Source organism: Rhincodon typus, chromosome 4 (genome assembly GCF_021869965.1).
Source record: "Rhincodon typus isolate 14 chromosome 4, sRhiTyp1.1, whole genome shotgun sequence".
Lineage (NCBI taxonomy): Eukaryota > Metazoa > Chordata > Chondrichthyes > Orectolobiformes > Rhincodontidae > Rhincodon > Rhincodon typus.
This window is the reverse complement of record NC_063335.1, coordinates 89,260,586-89,276,950: the sequence shown is the minus strand read 5'-3', so window position 1 is coordinate 89,276,950 and position 16,365 is coordinate 89,260,586. Positions and strand designations below refer to the sequence as shown.

Sequence of the window (16,365 nt, the reverse complement as noted above, 5' to 3'; positions counted from 1 at the left end):
CAGGACAAAGCCACATGCTTGATTAGTGCCACATCCGTCAACTGACACATTCGCTGTTGCCCATGTGACAAGATGCCACAACCTTCCAAATCTCCAAAGCCACCTTTAAAATCTACAATCTTCACCACCTAAAGCAGCAAAGACAACACCACCTGAAAGTTCCTAAGGCACATGCTGATTTGGAACTATAATAGCCATTCTTTCATTGTATGGATCAAAATCTAGGTGCTCGGCACGGTGGGCATACATACTCAATGGTTGCTGTGAATCAAGGTGACAGCTCACCACTACCTTCTTGAAGGAAATCAAGATAAACAATAAAACCTACCTTTGTCAGCAATGTTCACATCCTATACATGAATAAAATATGAAAAGCTGATATGATAGGAGCAGAATTTTTACTTTCCACCCAAAGCACTACCTGATAGTATCATGCAGTCAGAGATATGGAACTAGTGATTTGGGCAGGGAAAGATAGTGTCTCCAGCAGGAAGTCAGAGATCTTCATCTCCACAAAAAATCTTTAGGACACCAACTGGTCCCGTTAGGTGTGTGGCTCAGCAGCACGAGGTGTTTATGAAAGAGTAAATATAGACACGACCTCTGCCTTCAAATCAGGCACAAATAGGAAAATCAGCCACCACTGAATCATAACTTGCAAAGAGGGTGAAAGACAGGAAACTGGGGCTTCACTGTAAATAATTTAGATTCTTTTCCTTAATTCCACACAATAGGAGCCGACAGAATAAGCAATTAAGGAGGAAGTGAGTTCAAACAAAGTCTGTGCAGATGGTGCATCTGTGGCACAAGCTGGAGGTTATTTTGTGTCTGACAGAGACTGTTAAACATTCTCTCCCCACCCCCTGCTATTCACCAGGACTGAGATCTTTTTTCAATAAAAGGACAAATTAGAACTGTTTGAGGTCCTGAATACAACCAGCCAGACTATTTCTCAGCCAGCTCTTGCAGAACTATTTATTTGAAACACAGTCTCTGTTTAATTAGGACTGTGTTGAAAGCATTCTGGAGAAGCTTCAGTTTGACAGTATTAGAAAAAAATCTAAAAATGTACACTGGGCAGGTAAAGTGATGGATTCAGATATTATTCCCAGTTTGACAGCATGGATGAAGCCTTGCCATACAACTTTGTTAAAATAAAAATTTATCAGAGTAATATTTACCACTTGACAATTGAAGGTAAAAACAAAAATTTCACTCATTTCATTGAGAGAACAGCAGGAGCTGTTATAGAATCACAATTATGTATAGAATCAAGACTATGAACTGCCAGACAAAGTGGTAGATGCAGGTATAGTTACAATATTTAAAAGACATTTGGACAGATACATGAATAGAAAGGGTTTAGAGAGATATGGGCCAAATGCAGGCAAATGAGACTAGATTAGTTCAAGAAAACTTGGTCAGCATGGACAAGTTTCCACCCTGTATAACTCTATGACTACTAGGCACACCCAGTCTGTGATACATAGTCGGTGATGGGTCAGACATGAGGAGGGGTACATTAATTTTGAAGTAAACATTTCGCAGAGTGCAGTAGTGAAGAGCCTGTGCCTCATTTGAATGTGGGAGGGGAGCTTCAGGGAACCACATCTATCCTGGGACACGACATTAGCCACATGTTTACCCATGTTCTGACATTCACATGTTCTGCTGTGGAAGAACCAGAACAGTGCCATTCTACTTTATTGTTTGGCAGAGGTACTTGCCCTTAATGTCAGGGAACAGGGAAGGCAAGAGTATGAAGAGCTACACAGTCAAATAGTATGAAGGACTCACTGGTCTGTGAGAGCATAATTAATAGAAAACAAATGGTGAAAAATCCTGAAGAACAAAGCCAACGTAACACAGATACTATTTTACAGGACATGGAGTGCATGTAACAATGCACGATGCTTCACCCAAACAGTTTAATGTTTGGTCATGGGCAGTCATCTCCTTCAAAATCATGACTGAACAAGCTTTGCCAGCTCCATTTATCTATAGAACACATTTGAACAAGTTCAACAGTTCTGAACACACACCAGCATAGAGAAACAAAGTGGAATATCTAAACAAGACTAGGCTGTTTAGTCAACCTCTTCTGCCATTCCACGGTCTCTTCAGTATCCAAACTACATCTTCCTACCTTTGTTCCCCATTCCTGATCTGTTTGCCTCCATCCCAAAAGTTCCAAATTCATCTGGCATCCACAGACTTTAGCCAGAGAGAGTTCTACATTTTAAGCATCCTTAATTTGAAAACTGCTTCCTAATTTAAACTGTCTGTACAGCAATGGACGCAGAGTCTGCAACAAAACAGGGAACTGGAGGCCATAATATGCTGTAAAGAACCAGACAGTAGGGATTATAGCGACATAGCTGCAGAACAATCAGAACTACGAGTGAAACACTGCAGAGTGTAACATATTTAGAAAAGATAAAAAGGGGAAAGGGAGGTGGAATAACTGAACTCAATAGATAATAGCATTCAAAATGACATGGCCATCAGCAAGACAGAAATAGCATTCATGTTTTAAGGGGCTGAGAATAGAACTTGAACTTAAAATGGATAACATTGGCAAACATTTTAGAGCAACAATGTGAAACAGAACAATTTCCATAATCCAAGAAAAACACACCCTGCTGAAAAAGAGAGACAAGCTAAACATTGATCAATCACCGTGTATGAATCAAGACAAGGAAAAACGTGAGAGTAATAAAAAGTGACATCAACCAAGTATTGACATGGACTGCAGGCAAGACCATAGAAAGGAAGAACACCCAGACAAAAAGTGTAAATACTGCAAATTTAAAAAAGGTATGCAAGGAACCATTTGATGGACAGGATAATATAATTTTCAACATTACAGAAATAATCATGATAACATGATAACAAATTAATATTGTTTATTTTAGTGTTTGGATTTTGAACTAGTGGCATGTGGATTTTGGTTTGTGTGTATGAGAGGGTTTAATAATTAACTGGTCAGTATTTCTGGGAGAATGATTTTTCTTAACCCAGTAATGAGAGAGGAAGTCCCAAAAGTGATAACAGAGATTTGTTTGTATTGGGAAAGTTTTATAAGCAAACAGCATAAACAGAGGAGATTCATTTTACTTTAGAACTGATCAGGAATTTTTTTTTGTTTTCCCTCAAGGGGAAACACCCATAGCTAGGAAAGTTGAGAACTCCAAACCAGAAAAATTTGGTTTGAAGGCATTATTTGGAACTCAGTAAGTCTAAGCTCAGTTATGTAACAACCAAGGAAAAAACTACCAAACTTTCAAGACCACGAATTCAAAAAAATTGTTAAGTTACATTTATAGATGTGATCGACGAATGAACTGTCTCTGATATTTGAGTACTGTAAAATGATAGCATTGGGATAAATAGGATTGTATTTTTACTGTGTGTTTTGAAATGAGGAACATTGCTTAAAGGGATGTTGGTGGAAAGGCAATGGCAAACATCAAAGAGTGCATGGGTAAACTGCAACACTTGTTCATTTCTGTCTGAGCCAGGAAAGGCCAACCCATGGCTTACAAATGAAATTACAAACCGCATTAGATCCAAGGAAAGGGTGAAGGGGACAGGGTGAGGGTGATGGGGTGAGAAATAAATAGACCTGAGAAGTGGAAACGGTTTGAATTCAGCAATGTAGGACAAAGGGATTGATTTAAGAAAGGGAAAAGGGAGTACCAAGTTAAGCTTGCAGGGAACATAAAAACTGACTGTAAATGTATCTATAGGTCTGTGAATAGAAATAGGCCCCTTCCAGTCAGAAACAGGGAAATTTACAATGGAGATCAAAGGAGTGGCTGACCAACTAAATACATACTTTAGTTCTGTGTTCACAAAGGAGGACATAAATAACATACCAGAAATGTTGGGGAACTCAGCATTTAGTGAGAGAAAAGTACTGAATATAATCTGTGTTCGTATGGAAATGTGTTAGGGGAATTGATGGGATTAAGGGCTGATAAATCTTTCAGGGTCCAATGATCTACATCCCAGAGTACTTAAGGAATACCCAGAAATAGCAGATGCTTTGGTGGTCATCTTCCAAGATTCTATAGACTCTGGAACAGTTTCTACAAATTGGAGGGCAGATAATATAACCGTCAATTAAGAAAGCAAACAGACAACTGGGAATTATTGACGAGTCGGCCTGATATCAGTAATGGTGAATATGCTAGAGTCCATTATAAAAGAATTGATAGCTGAGCATTTGGAAAACAGTGGCAAGATCAGACAGAGTCAGCATCAAATTATCAAAAGGGAAATCATGTTTGATTAATCTACTGGAAGCTTTTGAGGACATAACTTGTAGAGCTAATGAAAGGGAGCCAGTGGATATGGTTTATTTGGACATTTAATAGATTTCAAAGAAAAGAGATTAGATGTAAAATTAAAACATATGGGATTGGGGATAGCATGTAGAGATAAATAGAGAACTGGTGGGCAGACAGGAAATAGTAGGAATAAACCAGTCTTTTCCAAATGGCGTGCAGTGACTCGTGGGATACTTAAGGGATCAGTGCCAGGTCACCAGCTATTCACAAGATACATTTAGTTCTCTCATCTAAATCATTAATACAATATCGACAAAGTTATAGATGATACAAAGCTGGGTGGGAGGATGAGCTGTGAGGATGTTGCAGAGATGCTTCAGTGTAATTTGGACAAGCTGAGTGAGTTGGCAAAAAATGCCGTATAATGTAGATAAATGTGAGATTATCCGCTTTGGTAACAAAACGGAAGGCAGATTATTATCTAAATGGGGATAGGTTGAGCAGGAGAACATGCAATGAGACCTGGATGTCCCTGTACACCAGTCACTAAAGGTAAGTATGCAGATGTAGAAGCAGTCAAGACATATTATATGCTGTCCTTTACATCTTTTATATATTTGGATGATCAGCTTGGATCATAATGAATGGCTGAGCAGGTTTGAATGGCCAAATGGGCTACTCCTGCTCCTATTTTATCTTTCTATGCTTCTACGAAACTTTCAAATTGAATATGTTACTAGCTTATTTCAGATTTTATTTTGTTTACTAAACTGGTTTTATTGGTAAACCGAATCAAGCAATGCTGCAGATTTGGTTTTGTAAAAGAGCACCTCCTTAAATTTTGCTTTTAAATATCAAAATACGATCTATCAAACACATGATATTGGAGAAACTCAGCAGCTCTGGCAACATCTGGGGAAGATAAATCCAGTTAACATTTTGAGTCTGGTGTGACTCTGAAGCTCAAGTCCTGAAGAACACTCACTCTAGAATTATTGTTAACCTGCTGAGTTTCTCCAGCATTCTCGGTGTTTGTTTCAGATTTCCAGCATCCACAGTATTTTGTAGGATCTATCAGGCCAAATTTCAGGTTGGGATCTGATATGTTCTGAAACACCACCAGATGGGATGATAATGCTTGGCAACAGCAATCCTTTAGTTCCACTTACTCATCTCCTCCCCACAGCTCTGCAATTATTTCCTCTTTGCCCATCTGCTCATCCAATTCCTCTCTTTTTTTTTAAAAGAGGTTGAAACATAGTTTATCGGGCAGCACGGTGGCTCAGTGGTTAGCACTTCTGCCTTCTGCCTCACAACGCCAAGGACCCAGGTTCAATTCCAGCCTCGGGCGACTGTCTGTGTGGAGTTTGCACATTCTCCCCGTGTCTGCGTGGGTTTCCTCCGGGTGCTCCGGTTTCCTCCCACAATCCAAAGATGTGCAGGCTAGGTGGATTAGCCACGCTAAATTGCCCATAGTGTTCGGGGATGTGTAGATTAGGTGGGTTATAGGGGGATGGGTCTGGGCGGGATATTCTGAAGGTCAGTGTGGACTTGTTGGGCCGAATGTAGGGATTCCATGATCGAATGAGCCTCCAGAATACTGGTGTTTCAGATTCTAACTACTCACTGCGTAAACTAATTCTCATGTTATAGTAATTAATCACCTTAAATCAGCATCTTTCGTTTCTCCATTTTTAAGAAAAAAAAGGCACACATCATTGGACATGGGTTATCACAGGCATGGCCAACAGTTGTTAGTTACCAATTCCCCCTGAAAGGTGGTGGTGAGTCGCCATTTGTACTCCTACAGTCTGTGGGATGTAGGTACATCCACTGGCGTGGTCAGTAAGTTCCAGGATTTTGACACAGAAACTGAAGGAACAACAAGATATTTGCAAGTCAGGAAGTTACGTATCTTGAAGAGAAAGTTGCAGACAGTGGCTTTGTGTGTATTTTCAGCCCTCATCCTTTTAGGTGGTACAGGTTACGGATTTGGAAAGTGTTCTTGAGGGAACCGTGGCAAGTTGCTGCTGCTGTGTAGCTTGTAGATGTAACACTGTGGCCACAGTACATCGATGGTGAAGTGAGTGAATGTTTGAGGTGACAGATGCGGTTCCTGTCAAGTATTTGCTTTGTCCTGGACGGTATCAAGCTTCTTGAATGTTTTGGAACTGCACTTTTCCAAGATAATCCATCACATTTCTGACTTGTGCCTCGTAGGTGTTTGATGGAATATAGGGCACCAAGAAGCAAGTTTCTTATTGTAAAATCCCTCGTTCTGAAGCCAGGGTACTTATATGGGCAGAGCAGTTCAGTTTTTGGTTAATGGCAACTCTCAAGACAATGATAATGTCATTAAATGGAAGGTAGTCAGAGTCTCTCTTGTTGGAGGCATGTATTGTCTGGCACTTGGGTAATATGGATCTTACCTGCAACTTAACCCATGCCACTTAACCCAAGCCTGAACATTGCCCAGATCATAGTGCTTTGTTACCGTTTGCCACTGCTTGTACTGAATTCAATGCAATCATCAAACATTCCCACTTAGGATCGTATGATGGAAGGAAAACCATCGATGGAAGCAGCTGAAAATAGTTGAGCCTCGGACACTCCCAAAGAACTCCTGCAGTGACATGCTGGAAGTGAAATGATGGAGCTCCAAAAACCACAACCATTTTCCTTTGTGCCAGTTAGGAGTCCAACCAGTGAGGAGTCTCCACCCCAACTCCCCAGCTCCCACTGACTCCAGTTTTATCAAAGTTTTCTGTGCTGTATTCTGTCAAATGCTGTTTGTTGGTAGTGACCACTCCATCCAGTTCAGTCACAGACTGTTCCATACATAGTGACAGGAGAAGGCCATTCAGCCCCTCAAAGCTGTTCCATCGTTCAATGAGATCATGGGTGATCTGTGGCCTAACTCCACATATCTGTGTTTGGCCCATATCCCTTAATACCATTGTTTAAAAAAAATCTTAGATTTAAAATTAACAACTGATCCAGCATCCACTGCTGTTTCTGAAAGACAGTTCCAAACCTCTACCACCCTTTGTTTGTAAAAATGCTTCCTAACATTTCTCCTGAACAGTCTGACCTTAATTTTCAAACTATGGCCCCTAGTTCTCGAATCACAAACCAGTGAAAATAGTTTCTTTCTTCACCCTGTCTTTTCCTGTTAATATCTTGAAGTCTTTGACCAGATCAAATCTCTCCTCATAACATAACCCGTGAATCCAAATACTATTCTTGTAAACTTACATCATACTCCCTCCAAGGCCAATATATCCTTCCCAAGGTGTGGTGCCCAAATGTGTGATGAGTAGATTCTGAGAGTGAGAGCAAGCTGAGTTTCTCTTTTTTGGCTTTGCACCATCTGTGGCATGCTCAGTTTAACAGATATGCCCTTAAAAACTTGGTCAGTTTGATCATGCAGTGTTCTCCCAGATGGCTATTCCTAGTACATAGTGGTATTTGCCAACTCAACCAGTATGTGATTCGAAGCAAGGGATAGGAAGTAGTTCGCTGCTACCAATCCTCCTTTGTCTTTGATAAGCTCAAGACAGAGCCAGTGATTAGTAGCAGAGGATACACTGCTGTACAGTATCTACAGAAGTTGCACTCTTCTTTGAGAGCAAAAATGTTTATTATATGACAGCAATTAGTACAAATACATTTGGTCATGTTGTAGACATGCTTGCCGAGCCGGTGGGTTTGGTTGCAAACATCGTCAGTGTGCCTCCGGTGAAGCTTCATCAGAGGCGCACTGAGGATGTTACCTAGCAGGGTGACGAAATATTTGCAACCAAACCCCCACCGGCTCGGCGAGCATGTCTATAACCTCATCCACAACCCGAGCTACAAATCTTTTTGAAAATACTTGATCACGCTTCATCTCTAGGACCTTAGTGAGCTGTTATGTCTACTCCCTCCAAAAGCTAGAGTAGCACTTCTTGTCTCCACCTACCAACATCAGTACAAGAGTGAGCATGTAATATAAACATTAATTCCTTCAGAACCATTACCTTTACAACAAGTCATGGTGATGGACACTGAAGTCCCCCAGCTAGCGTACCTTCAGTGCCCTTATTACCTTCAAAGCTTCTTCCATGGTTGCAGCAGACAGGAAGTGTTAATCAGCAGTTGGTTTCTTCCCCATATTTAACCCAATATCAGAATGAGTGAACACGAGCGTTCCCAGGCCTACACCCCCACCTGAATATATAGTGCTGTGCAGCTGCCTCTGCTGGGTCTGTCATGCCAGTGGGACAGGTTGCATCCAGGGACAGTGATGGATAAGTCAGGGACATTGAATCATAATAACAGCCAGCAAGTATGACCAAGCCATCCACAGAATGAGTTCCCCAATTTTGCTACAAGTCCTAACTGCAGGCAACTTAAGGTTGACTGGATAAGGTCTGCCTTTGCTGCTTTCAATGCCTGGGTTGTGTTGGGACGGGTCTGGTTTCATTCTTGTATCAAACTACTACAGAATTCAAAGGAGTGGCTTGCCATACCATTTTAGAGAGCAGTTAAAAGTAAACCACATAGGCTTGACCAGCTAAAGGCAGATTTATATCCCTCACGAGGGCAATTTCTCTGGTTTCTTATGAATCTATGGTTTATAATTTTAAGCACCTTTGTCAAGTCTCAATCTTCTCAAAGATTCAATCCCATATAAATGAAATCACGGGAACTCTGGAATTTGTCTCATAAATCTTTTCTGCACCCTCTCTAAAACCTTCACATCTCTCCTAACATGTGGTGCACAGAAATAAACAGAATCTTCATGGATTTCAAAAGGACAAATTTTATTTAGTCGGCCTCATTCAGTTTTGTTAACAAGATAACAGTAGATAAGGGTAACATAGTACATATAAATTAATTGAAAGTTTTGTGGAAAGCTAGATAAGGTGCCCCAAATTATATGAAATGAATAAACATCAGAGGATGGGAAATCTGCTTGCTCATTTTGCTACAAGTCAGAAAACAGTCAAGGGGGATAAATGATATTTATTCAAAGAGGTAGGTGGTGGTAAGTGGTATTCCATACAGATCAGTGCGAGGACTACTGTTGTTTTGAATTTATACAAACTATTTGAACTGGAGGCAAAAACACTATCAAAATTTGGAGACAACATCATATTGGGGGGGATAATCAATATTGAGGAGATAAGTATGTGGAATTGTCATAAGATTGGCAAATTAATTTTGACATAGAAAAATATAAGTTAATACATTTTGGCAATAAAAATTAAATTGAATATTACTTAGAAAATAAGAATAAATGAAGGCAAGCAGCAAAGAATCCTGAGTAAAAATACCCAAATCACTAAAGGAGCAGCACAAGTCAACAGGGGCAGGGCCATTTTAAAAAAAAGCAAACCAAACACTAAATTTCTAGTATTGAAAGTAAAGTTTGACCAAGTTCAGTACAACTTTGATTCTTCCACATCTGAGGCACCAAATATGATTCTTATTACCATACTATAAAAACAAAAAGGATATGCAGGAACTGGAGAAGCAATAATCTACAATGGCATTAAGAGAAATGCAGCATATATCCATCCAGCTGATGAACAGGTCAATCACTGTTGTTTTGAAGACAGAAGCACAAAGATTTACCTAACAGATCGTCAAACACATGAAAAGACTTTGATAGAGTAAGCACTGATAAAATGTTTCAAATTATGCTAAAGAACAAAACTAAATGCCATCGATAAAGAAAAGTCACCAAAACAACCAAACAGGGAATTAGGAAAGTTTACCCAGAGTGGTGAGAATATGGAACTTGCTGCCACAGGGAATGGTTAAAGCAAATAGCACAGATGCACTAAGAAATTAGACAAGTACAAGAGGGAAAGGGAAAAATGTTGACATAGTTAAATGTGTAAAGATGAGGGGAAGCTTGAGTGGAGTATAAAGGTCAACTTGAACTGGGTAATCTGGTTCTGTACTATATTGTTTATGTAATGATTTCAATACCGAACAGCCCGGCTCAAATTTAACATGACAAACTCACGCTCTGGATTTACTCACTGCAGGAGTGATTTCTTTGTACATACTATTTTATCATTTTAGATATTTCAATTAACACTTTAGGACACAAAGCTGGGTGGGAGGGTGAACTGTGAGATGGGCACAGAAATGCTTCAGCGCAATTTGGACAAGTTGAGTGATCAGCCACGATCATATTGAATGGCAGAGCAAGCTTGAAGGGTTGAATGGCCTGCTCCTATTTTCTATGTTTCTATCAGTCCTCAACCATCTACATTTCTAAATAAGATCATGCAATCATTCCTTATAACTTAACCTTTTCAGATCCAGCAAATTTGAACTTCACTTCTTCAAAACTGAAATACCCTTTCCGAAATGTGATGGCCCAAGATAAACACAGTGCTTGAGATGGGACTGAAGTTTCTGCAACGGAAGCATTACTATTTTCCCTTTTCTAGTACAGCCACTTAAGATTAAAACCAGCATGCCTGTTGTCTTAAATGCCTTTTCTACCAATGAATTACCTTTTAAAGAGATGTAGACGCAGCCACCAAATCTTTTGAAACTCCACAATTTCTACTGGGACCTCAGAAATCAGCATTTTCTGATAAGAAACAACTTACATCCTACATTAGCAAAATCTTTCCTGATAGCATAAGTCCCCATTTCCAACATTGCAGGAAATATCATGGTCTGCACACCATTTGACCAGTTTAATTTGTACTGTTCTTTATAGCCCTCAGCCATCCTCCCAACCAGGAGGCCATCTTAAGCTTTGAAGCTGTAAACAGCACTGACTGTGCTCTTCCTCTCGCTGTGGGGAATTCCTTCTGATCATAAATGTTCCACACACTATCCCCTAGGCCTATCCTACTGGGATAGCTTGTGGGACTATTTGGAGAGGAATGTTGGAGTAGGACACAATATTAGCCACAGCAGTGATTTCCTTTATGGTCAAGAGTCACATGTGCAGTTGTGACTCCCAAGTACAGCCACTTAGAGAAGGTCATAGGAAGGATGCAGCAACTGCAAAACTGCAATCACCTGTTGTTCTCTGGCCACACCATCTCCTTTGTGGCCTCAAAAAAAGTCTTACAGATCAAATTATTACGAAAAATGAATCACAGGAGGAATGAGGAGAATTTATTTTGCTGAGTAATAATGATCTCGAAAATAATTTCTGAAAAAAGGTGGTAAAGAAGATCCAATGCGAATTCTCACAAGTGAATGGTATACAAATTGATAAAGAATAAATATTGGATACCTGTGGTAGCTGGATGTGAGAATCACCCAATTGCACTTTCACGAGAGCTAGCACAGACCTAATGCGCTGAGTGGTCTCTTTTTGTGCAAGATGATTCATTGACTACATTGGATGTTACGCTACAGATGCAGGTTACAGCTAATGATACTAATGCTTTGATCACCAGGAAGGCAATAATCTAACTGACATCTAACTACCTTCTGAAGTGTCCTATCAAATAACTCAGTTATATCAGACAACCAAAAAATTCAATACAACCCATTACCATTAGGGCAACTAGTGATGGGCAACAAATTCCAACCTTAGCAACAATTTCCATTTTCCCAAGAACAAATAACAAAAGTTATCTAACAGCGTCATGAAGGCAGTAGGTGGAATCACTGCTGTGGCTAATATTCCAGGAACTAATATGACTGGGGCCCTTTTGACTGGGGCCCTGCTACAGTACAAAAAATATTAAGCGTCAACACAGCACATTCTGTTAAGCAAAACATCAGTCATGGTTTTGAAAACCAGTGGCCTTGAAATTCTTAGTCTGCATAGGTTTCAGTTGCTCAGAGTGAAGAGGCGGAACCGCTCTTAACCGAGGCAAGAACAGTGAGACCAGCTCACTTCAGATTAAAGCTGCTTTGAAATTCAGGTTCAGCCATGGGCAAAGACTCCATCTGATGCTGTAAACTGAGCGGAAACCTCCCCAAGGTTGGTTGCCCAGTCTGGTTTCAGTTTTGCTGTTGTCAGGCAAGGCAACAAATTCATCATAACCACTGACTTTTGCCCTTAGGCTTCTTTTTCAGATGGAGCCAATATGAGAGATGACAGCAAAACATCAGGAAAGACTTGAATGGCTGATCTGTTTCTAGTGACTTCAACGAAAAGTCCTTCAGACCCAGGTGGATGGAGAGAGGGAGCCGCAAACAAGAAAATTTGGCACAGGACTCTTAAAATGTAATCTCATTTCATCATCCTGAACAAAACACCAACCTCATACAGTGAGCTGTAATGCTCTAAAGTTTACTATCTGAATAGATTGTAGAATGAGCTTCTCAACTAAGGGAATCGGATATTTCCTTGAAAGGGAAAAATAGCAAGGAATGTTGAATGAGTGAGCAAGTGCAATAACCGGGAGTCAAAGTTAAGAGGATGAAAATTGGTCTTCGGCTGCAACGGAGCTTTCAAACTGGCTAGGACTTTTTAAAATGATTGGTGAAAACTAATTTCACCGCAGCACTTGAGTCAATTCACTACTTTCAACAATCTCCTTGATAAAACTCCATCCAAGAACCCTGCAAAGAGACTATAATTTAACCACTGGCTATTGATATAATAAGACTTGCATTTATATAGCAACTTGCACAGCCTGAAGTGCTTGTCAGTGTACTGCAGGAAATATAGCAGTCAATGAACACTCAGCAAACTCCCACAAGATAGATGGCAGGCAAATCTGTTTTTAGTGATAATGGTTAAAGAACAAGCATCGACCAAGACACAAAAGGAATTTCCCCTCCTCTGAGGCTAGACTTCATTTTAACATCTTATCTGAAAGACGCTGTCTTCCCCTCCCCCATTCCCTGTCCAGAAGTCCTCTGCTGTCAATCAAACACAAATGTACGTGTGTGCGTACATTTAAGAACCTGAATCAAACATGAAGCTGATTGCACAGACAGCTGAATAGACTGACTGGTCTGTAACATAAAGAATGGACACTCAGTCAGTGTCAGAGGGTACCTGTGGAACCACATCTTGAGACAGTCAGCACAATGAGGAACTAAATAATAAGAATAGACTAGAGACTGAGAACAGAGTCTGAACTTCACTGGGGTTCTATTGCACTGACCAAGTACAGGGTGTGTGTTAGCAGCTGAGGAATCTCATTATCCATTGCAGAACTTAACCACTTATGGAAAGGCTGAAAGTATCACATACACAGAAAATAATAACCTGTGAAAAACAAATTCTATAATAGAAATTATCAACCCATTTTACACAAGCTCAAGGAAATAGCCTCTCAGAAGATTTTACATTCTAGATCCCTGTCACTCCCATTACATTTTCTCCCCCCATGGGTTTAAGATATTCCAGAACTAGAATTTACAGGAATCAAGCACCTATGTTTCCCGTACATACTGGGTAGAGAGTACAGGCTGTTCAACCACAGAGGCCATCACAAAACAGCCAGTTCCTCTCCTCACTTATATGTACTCACCACTGGAGGGAGTGAGTCAACAGCAAATTGGGATTAGCATCCAAGGCACTTTCTTCACACACCGCACATGGATTCCAGAGGAATTAAGATCAACTGGATACCTGGGCTAGTAATGCAAAACATGTGGACTTGTATTGTAGAGAATATAAGTTCAAATCTCACAATGGCAGTTGAGAATGTGAGTTCGGTTTAAATAAAACAACTGATATCTGCGAAAGTGGCTATGAAGTTATCAGATTGTTGAATCAACTGGGGATTTACAGCAATGTTCTTTATAGAAGGAAATCTACTATCCTTGCCCTGTCTGGGTTAAATGTGACTCCAGCCTCACACCAGTGCAGTTGACTCTCGAGTGCCCTCTGAGATAGTTGTATCAAACCTGTCACTAGCAATTCAGGAAAAGACCCAATATTCCCCACTCATTGCAAGGAGAAGTTCAATGAAAACCTTTATTCAACACACAGTATAGTCTCGCTGGGGGTCAAATCACTGCACAAGGTACCAGCAAAAATTCTCCAGCAGATTATTCTTGTAAAAACGGACAGCGAACACCCGTTCAGGATTCTAAGTGCAGATTTATAAACCCCTTTCACATCCATCAGGCTTCTCTTCAGTCTCTCCGTCGTCTCTCTAACAGACTTGCCTTTCTTTTCTGCATATTCTCCCGAGTTTCTTGATCAACATTAAATCTCTCAACCAGCACCTAGACACAGAAAGGAGCTGGGTCGTGGTATCTTGGCGCTAGTTGCCACGTTAAAATACATAACACCGCTTCAAAAACGTGCTTCACAGACAACGAGGGGCTTTGCAGGCTCTACATAAATGCAAGTTGTTTTTATTTCTCCACGCACGCGTTGTTTTATTTTATTAAATGAAGGTTTTCCAACAGATTCAGGCAGTAAACGCAATTATAAAAAAAAAGATAAAACTGTACTATGTCTCCAGTATAACAGCAGCCTCTCCTTACCTGCGAGATGAACAGTAGACAAAACAGGAACCGCATCCTGTCCTTGGCCAGTCTCCAGTCTGGGTGGATTAAACTCAAGATCTCAGTATTGCTCAGTCCCGGCTTAAGTTTATGAGAACTTGCAAACTTCTCTGTCTAACTGATACCAGCCTGAGAACAAGAGACAGGATTCGTTACTAGAGTATAACGAAAAATGGGATAACGAGCAACGCAGGAATCGAGTCTGGCAGAGCCTCCGGCTTTGTCCCGGTACCGAACCCTCCAGCTCCTTCAAATAAAAGGCAAAATAGTGCGGGGCTTGGAAATCTGAACCTCCCGGCCTGATATGCAGCCTGGATCCCGGGAGCTGCTCAATGAACCGATCAGAGCAGAGCTAAGAGCTGAGATGGCAAGGCAGAGCCGCGGAGAGGGAGAGAATCTACCCCCTTAGCCTCAAATCTGCACTGATTCCCCCCCGCCTGAGTGAACCTACTGTACTCACCTTCAACCTCTGAGACCTTCCTGCTTTCCCTTCTCGTCTCTCTGTCTGTCTGTCTTTCTTTCTCTCTATCAGTCTCTCTCCCTCAATGACTGAAACATTTCCAATCGCTTTCTCAGGGAAGAGAGAAACCACAGACAGGGAGGGGGTCAAAATCTCGACCCCACGTGGTGTTAATGGTTGTGGGGAGGTGGGGGGAACATGCTTTTATTCTGATTGGCTGAGAGCTGCAGTATCAAAACTGCTCTGGAAATAATAACTCTGTTAACCAGATTTTCAACTCTTAAAGCCACACCGCACAGAACCGTCATTTTCAGATGTTCAACTATTAAATATTCAACTACTCAATATCAAACTAATTTGTTGTGTTCCTCTAACCACGGCGACTAGGCAGAGGGTAAAATAAAAATAGAACAATTAACATCATCACAGTAGTAATTAATAAATGAAAAAAATACCACCGAGACGGAAAATAAAGTTCAGCTGTATTTAAAAGCATTTCTGGATATAAAAAAAAAGTAAAAGAAAAGACAAGCGTTTATAAACCCCTTTCATGTTTTCAGTCAACAAACCATATCTAGATTGTAGCTGCTTAGATTCTGCAGAGGAGTACTGTGGCCAATTAGTGTTTGGCAAGATGATGCCAACAGCAAAAGAGATGAAGAACCAGTTAACATTTATTTATAGTTTATTTTTTGGGGCATCATTTTAGTCACTTCTGTACATGAAATTCTGCATTGGGATCTTTTACACTATCCTGAGAGGGCAGACAAGACATCAATTTAATGTCTCATCTAAAAGGTGGCACCTCTGACTGTGCAACACACCCTCAGCGCAGCATTGAAGTATTAGCCTAGATTTTATGTACAAATCTCTAGACTCAGAAATGGATTTACATTTGTAAGAAGTCTCCCAGCAGTGTGAAGTGCAATTTTAAAAACAATTTTCTTCATCACAATTTTAAAAATTTTAATGCCTTCTGCGTTCAGTTTACTTTTTTCTCTTCCTCTGTACTGCATTCCCTGTCCAGGACTTACCGGGAAAAGTTTACCAATGTGTGCTGTACATGTTAACATTTCTCCTGAGGACATGAATATCAATGATAAGGAAGGCATTAATCACCATTAATCATTAATCTCTTAATCATTTTTGAGAAGGTGTAACCTCTCC

At 40.4% G+C, this 16,365-nt stretch overlaps 1 protein-coding gene across 2 annotated transcripts in view; it reads right to left on the bottom strand.

Moving 5' to 3' along the window:
- The window catches only part of nradd (neurotrophin receptor associated death domain), a 42,936-nt gene extending 27,577 nt beyond the window's left edge, over positions 1-15,359 (bottom strand). For both annotated transcript variants that reach the window (XM_020514408.2, XM_048596416.1), the window contains exons 1-2: positions 15,199-15,359; positions 14,718-14,867 (exon numbers count right to left, since the gene is read on the bottom strand). In XM_020514408.2, the coding sequence (XP_020369997.2) occupies positions 14,718-14,753 (36 nt within the window). In that variant the 5' untranslated portion in view covers positions 14,754-14,867; positions 15,199-15,359. The remainder of the gene's footprint in view (positions 1-14,717; positions 14,868-15,198) is intronic.
- Positions 15,360-16,365: the final 1,006 nt, after the last annotated feature.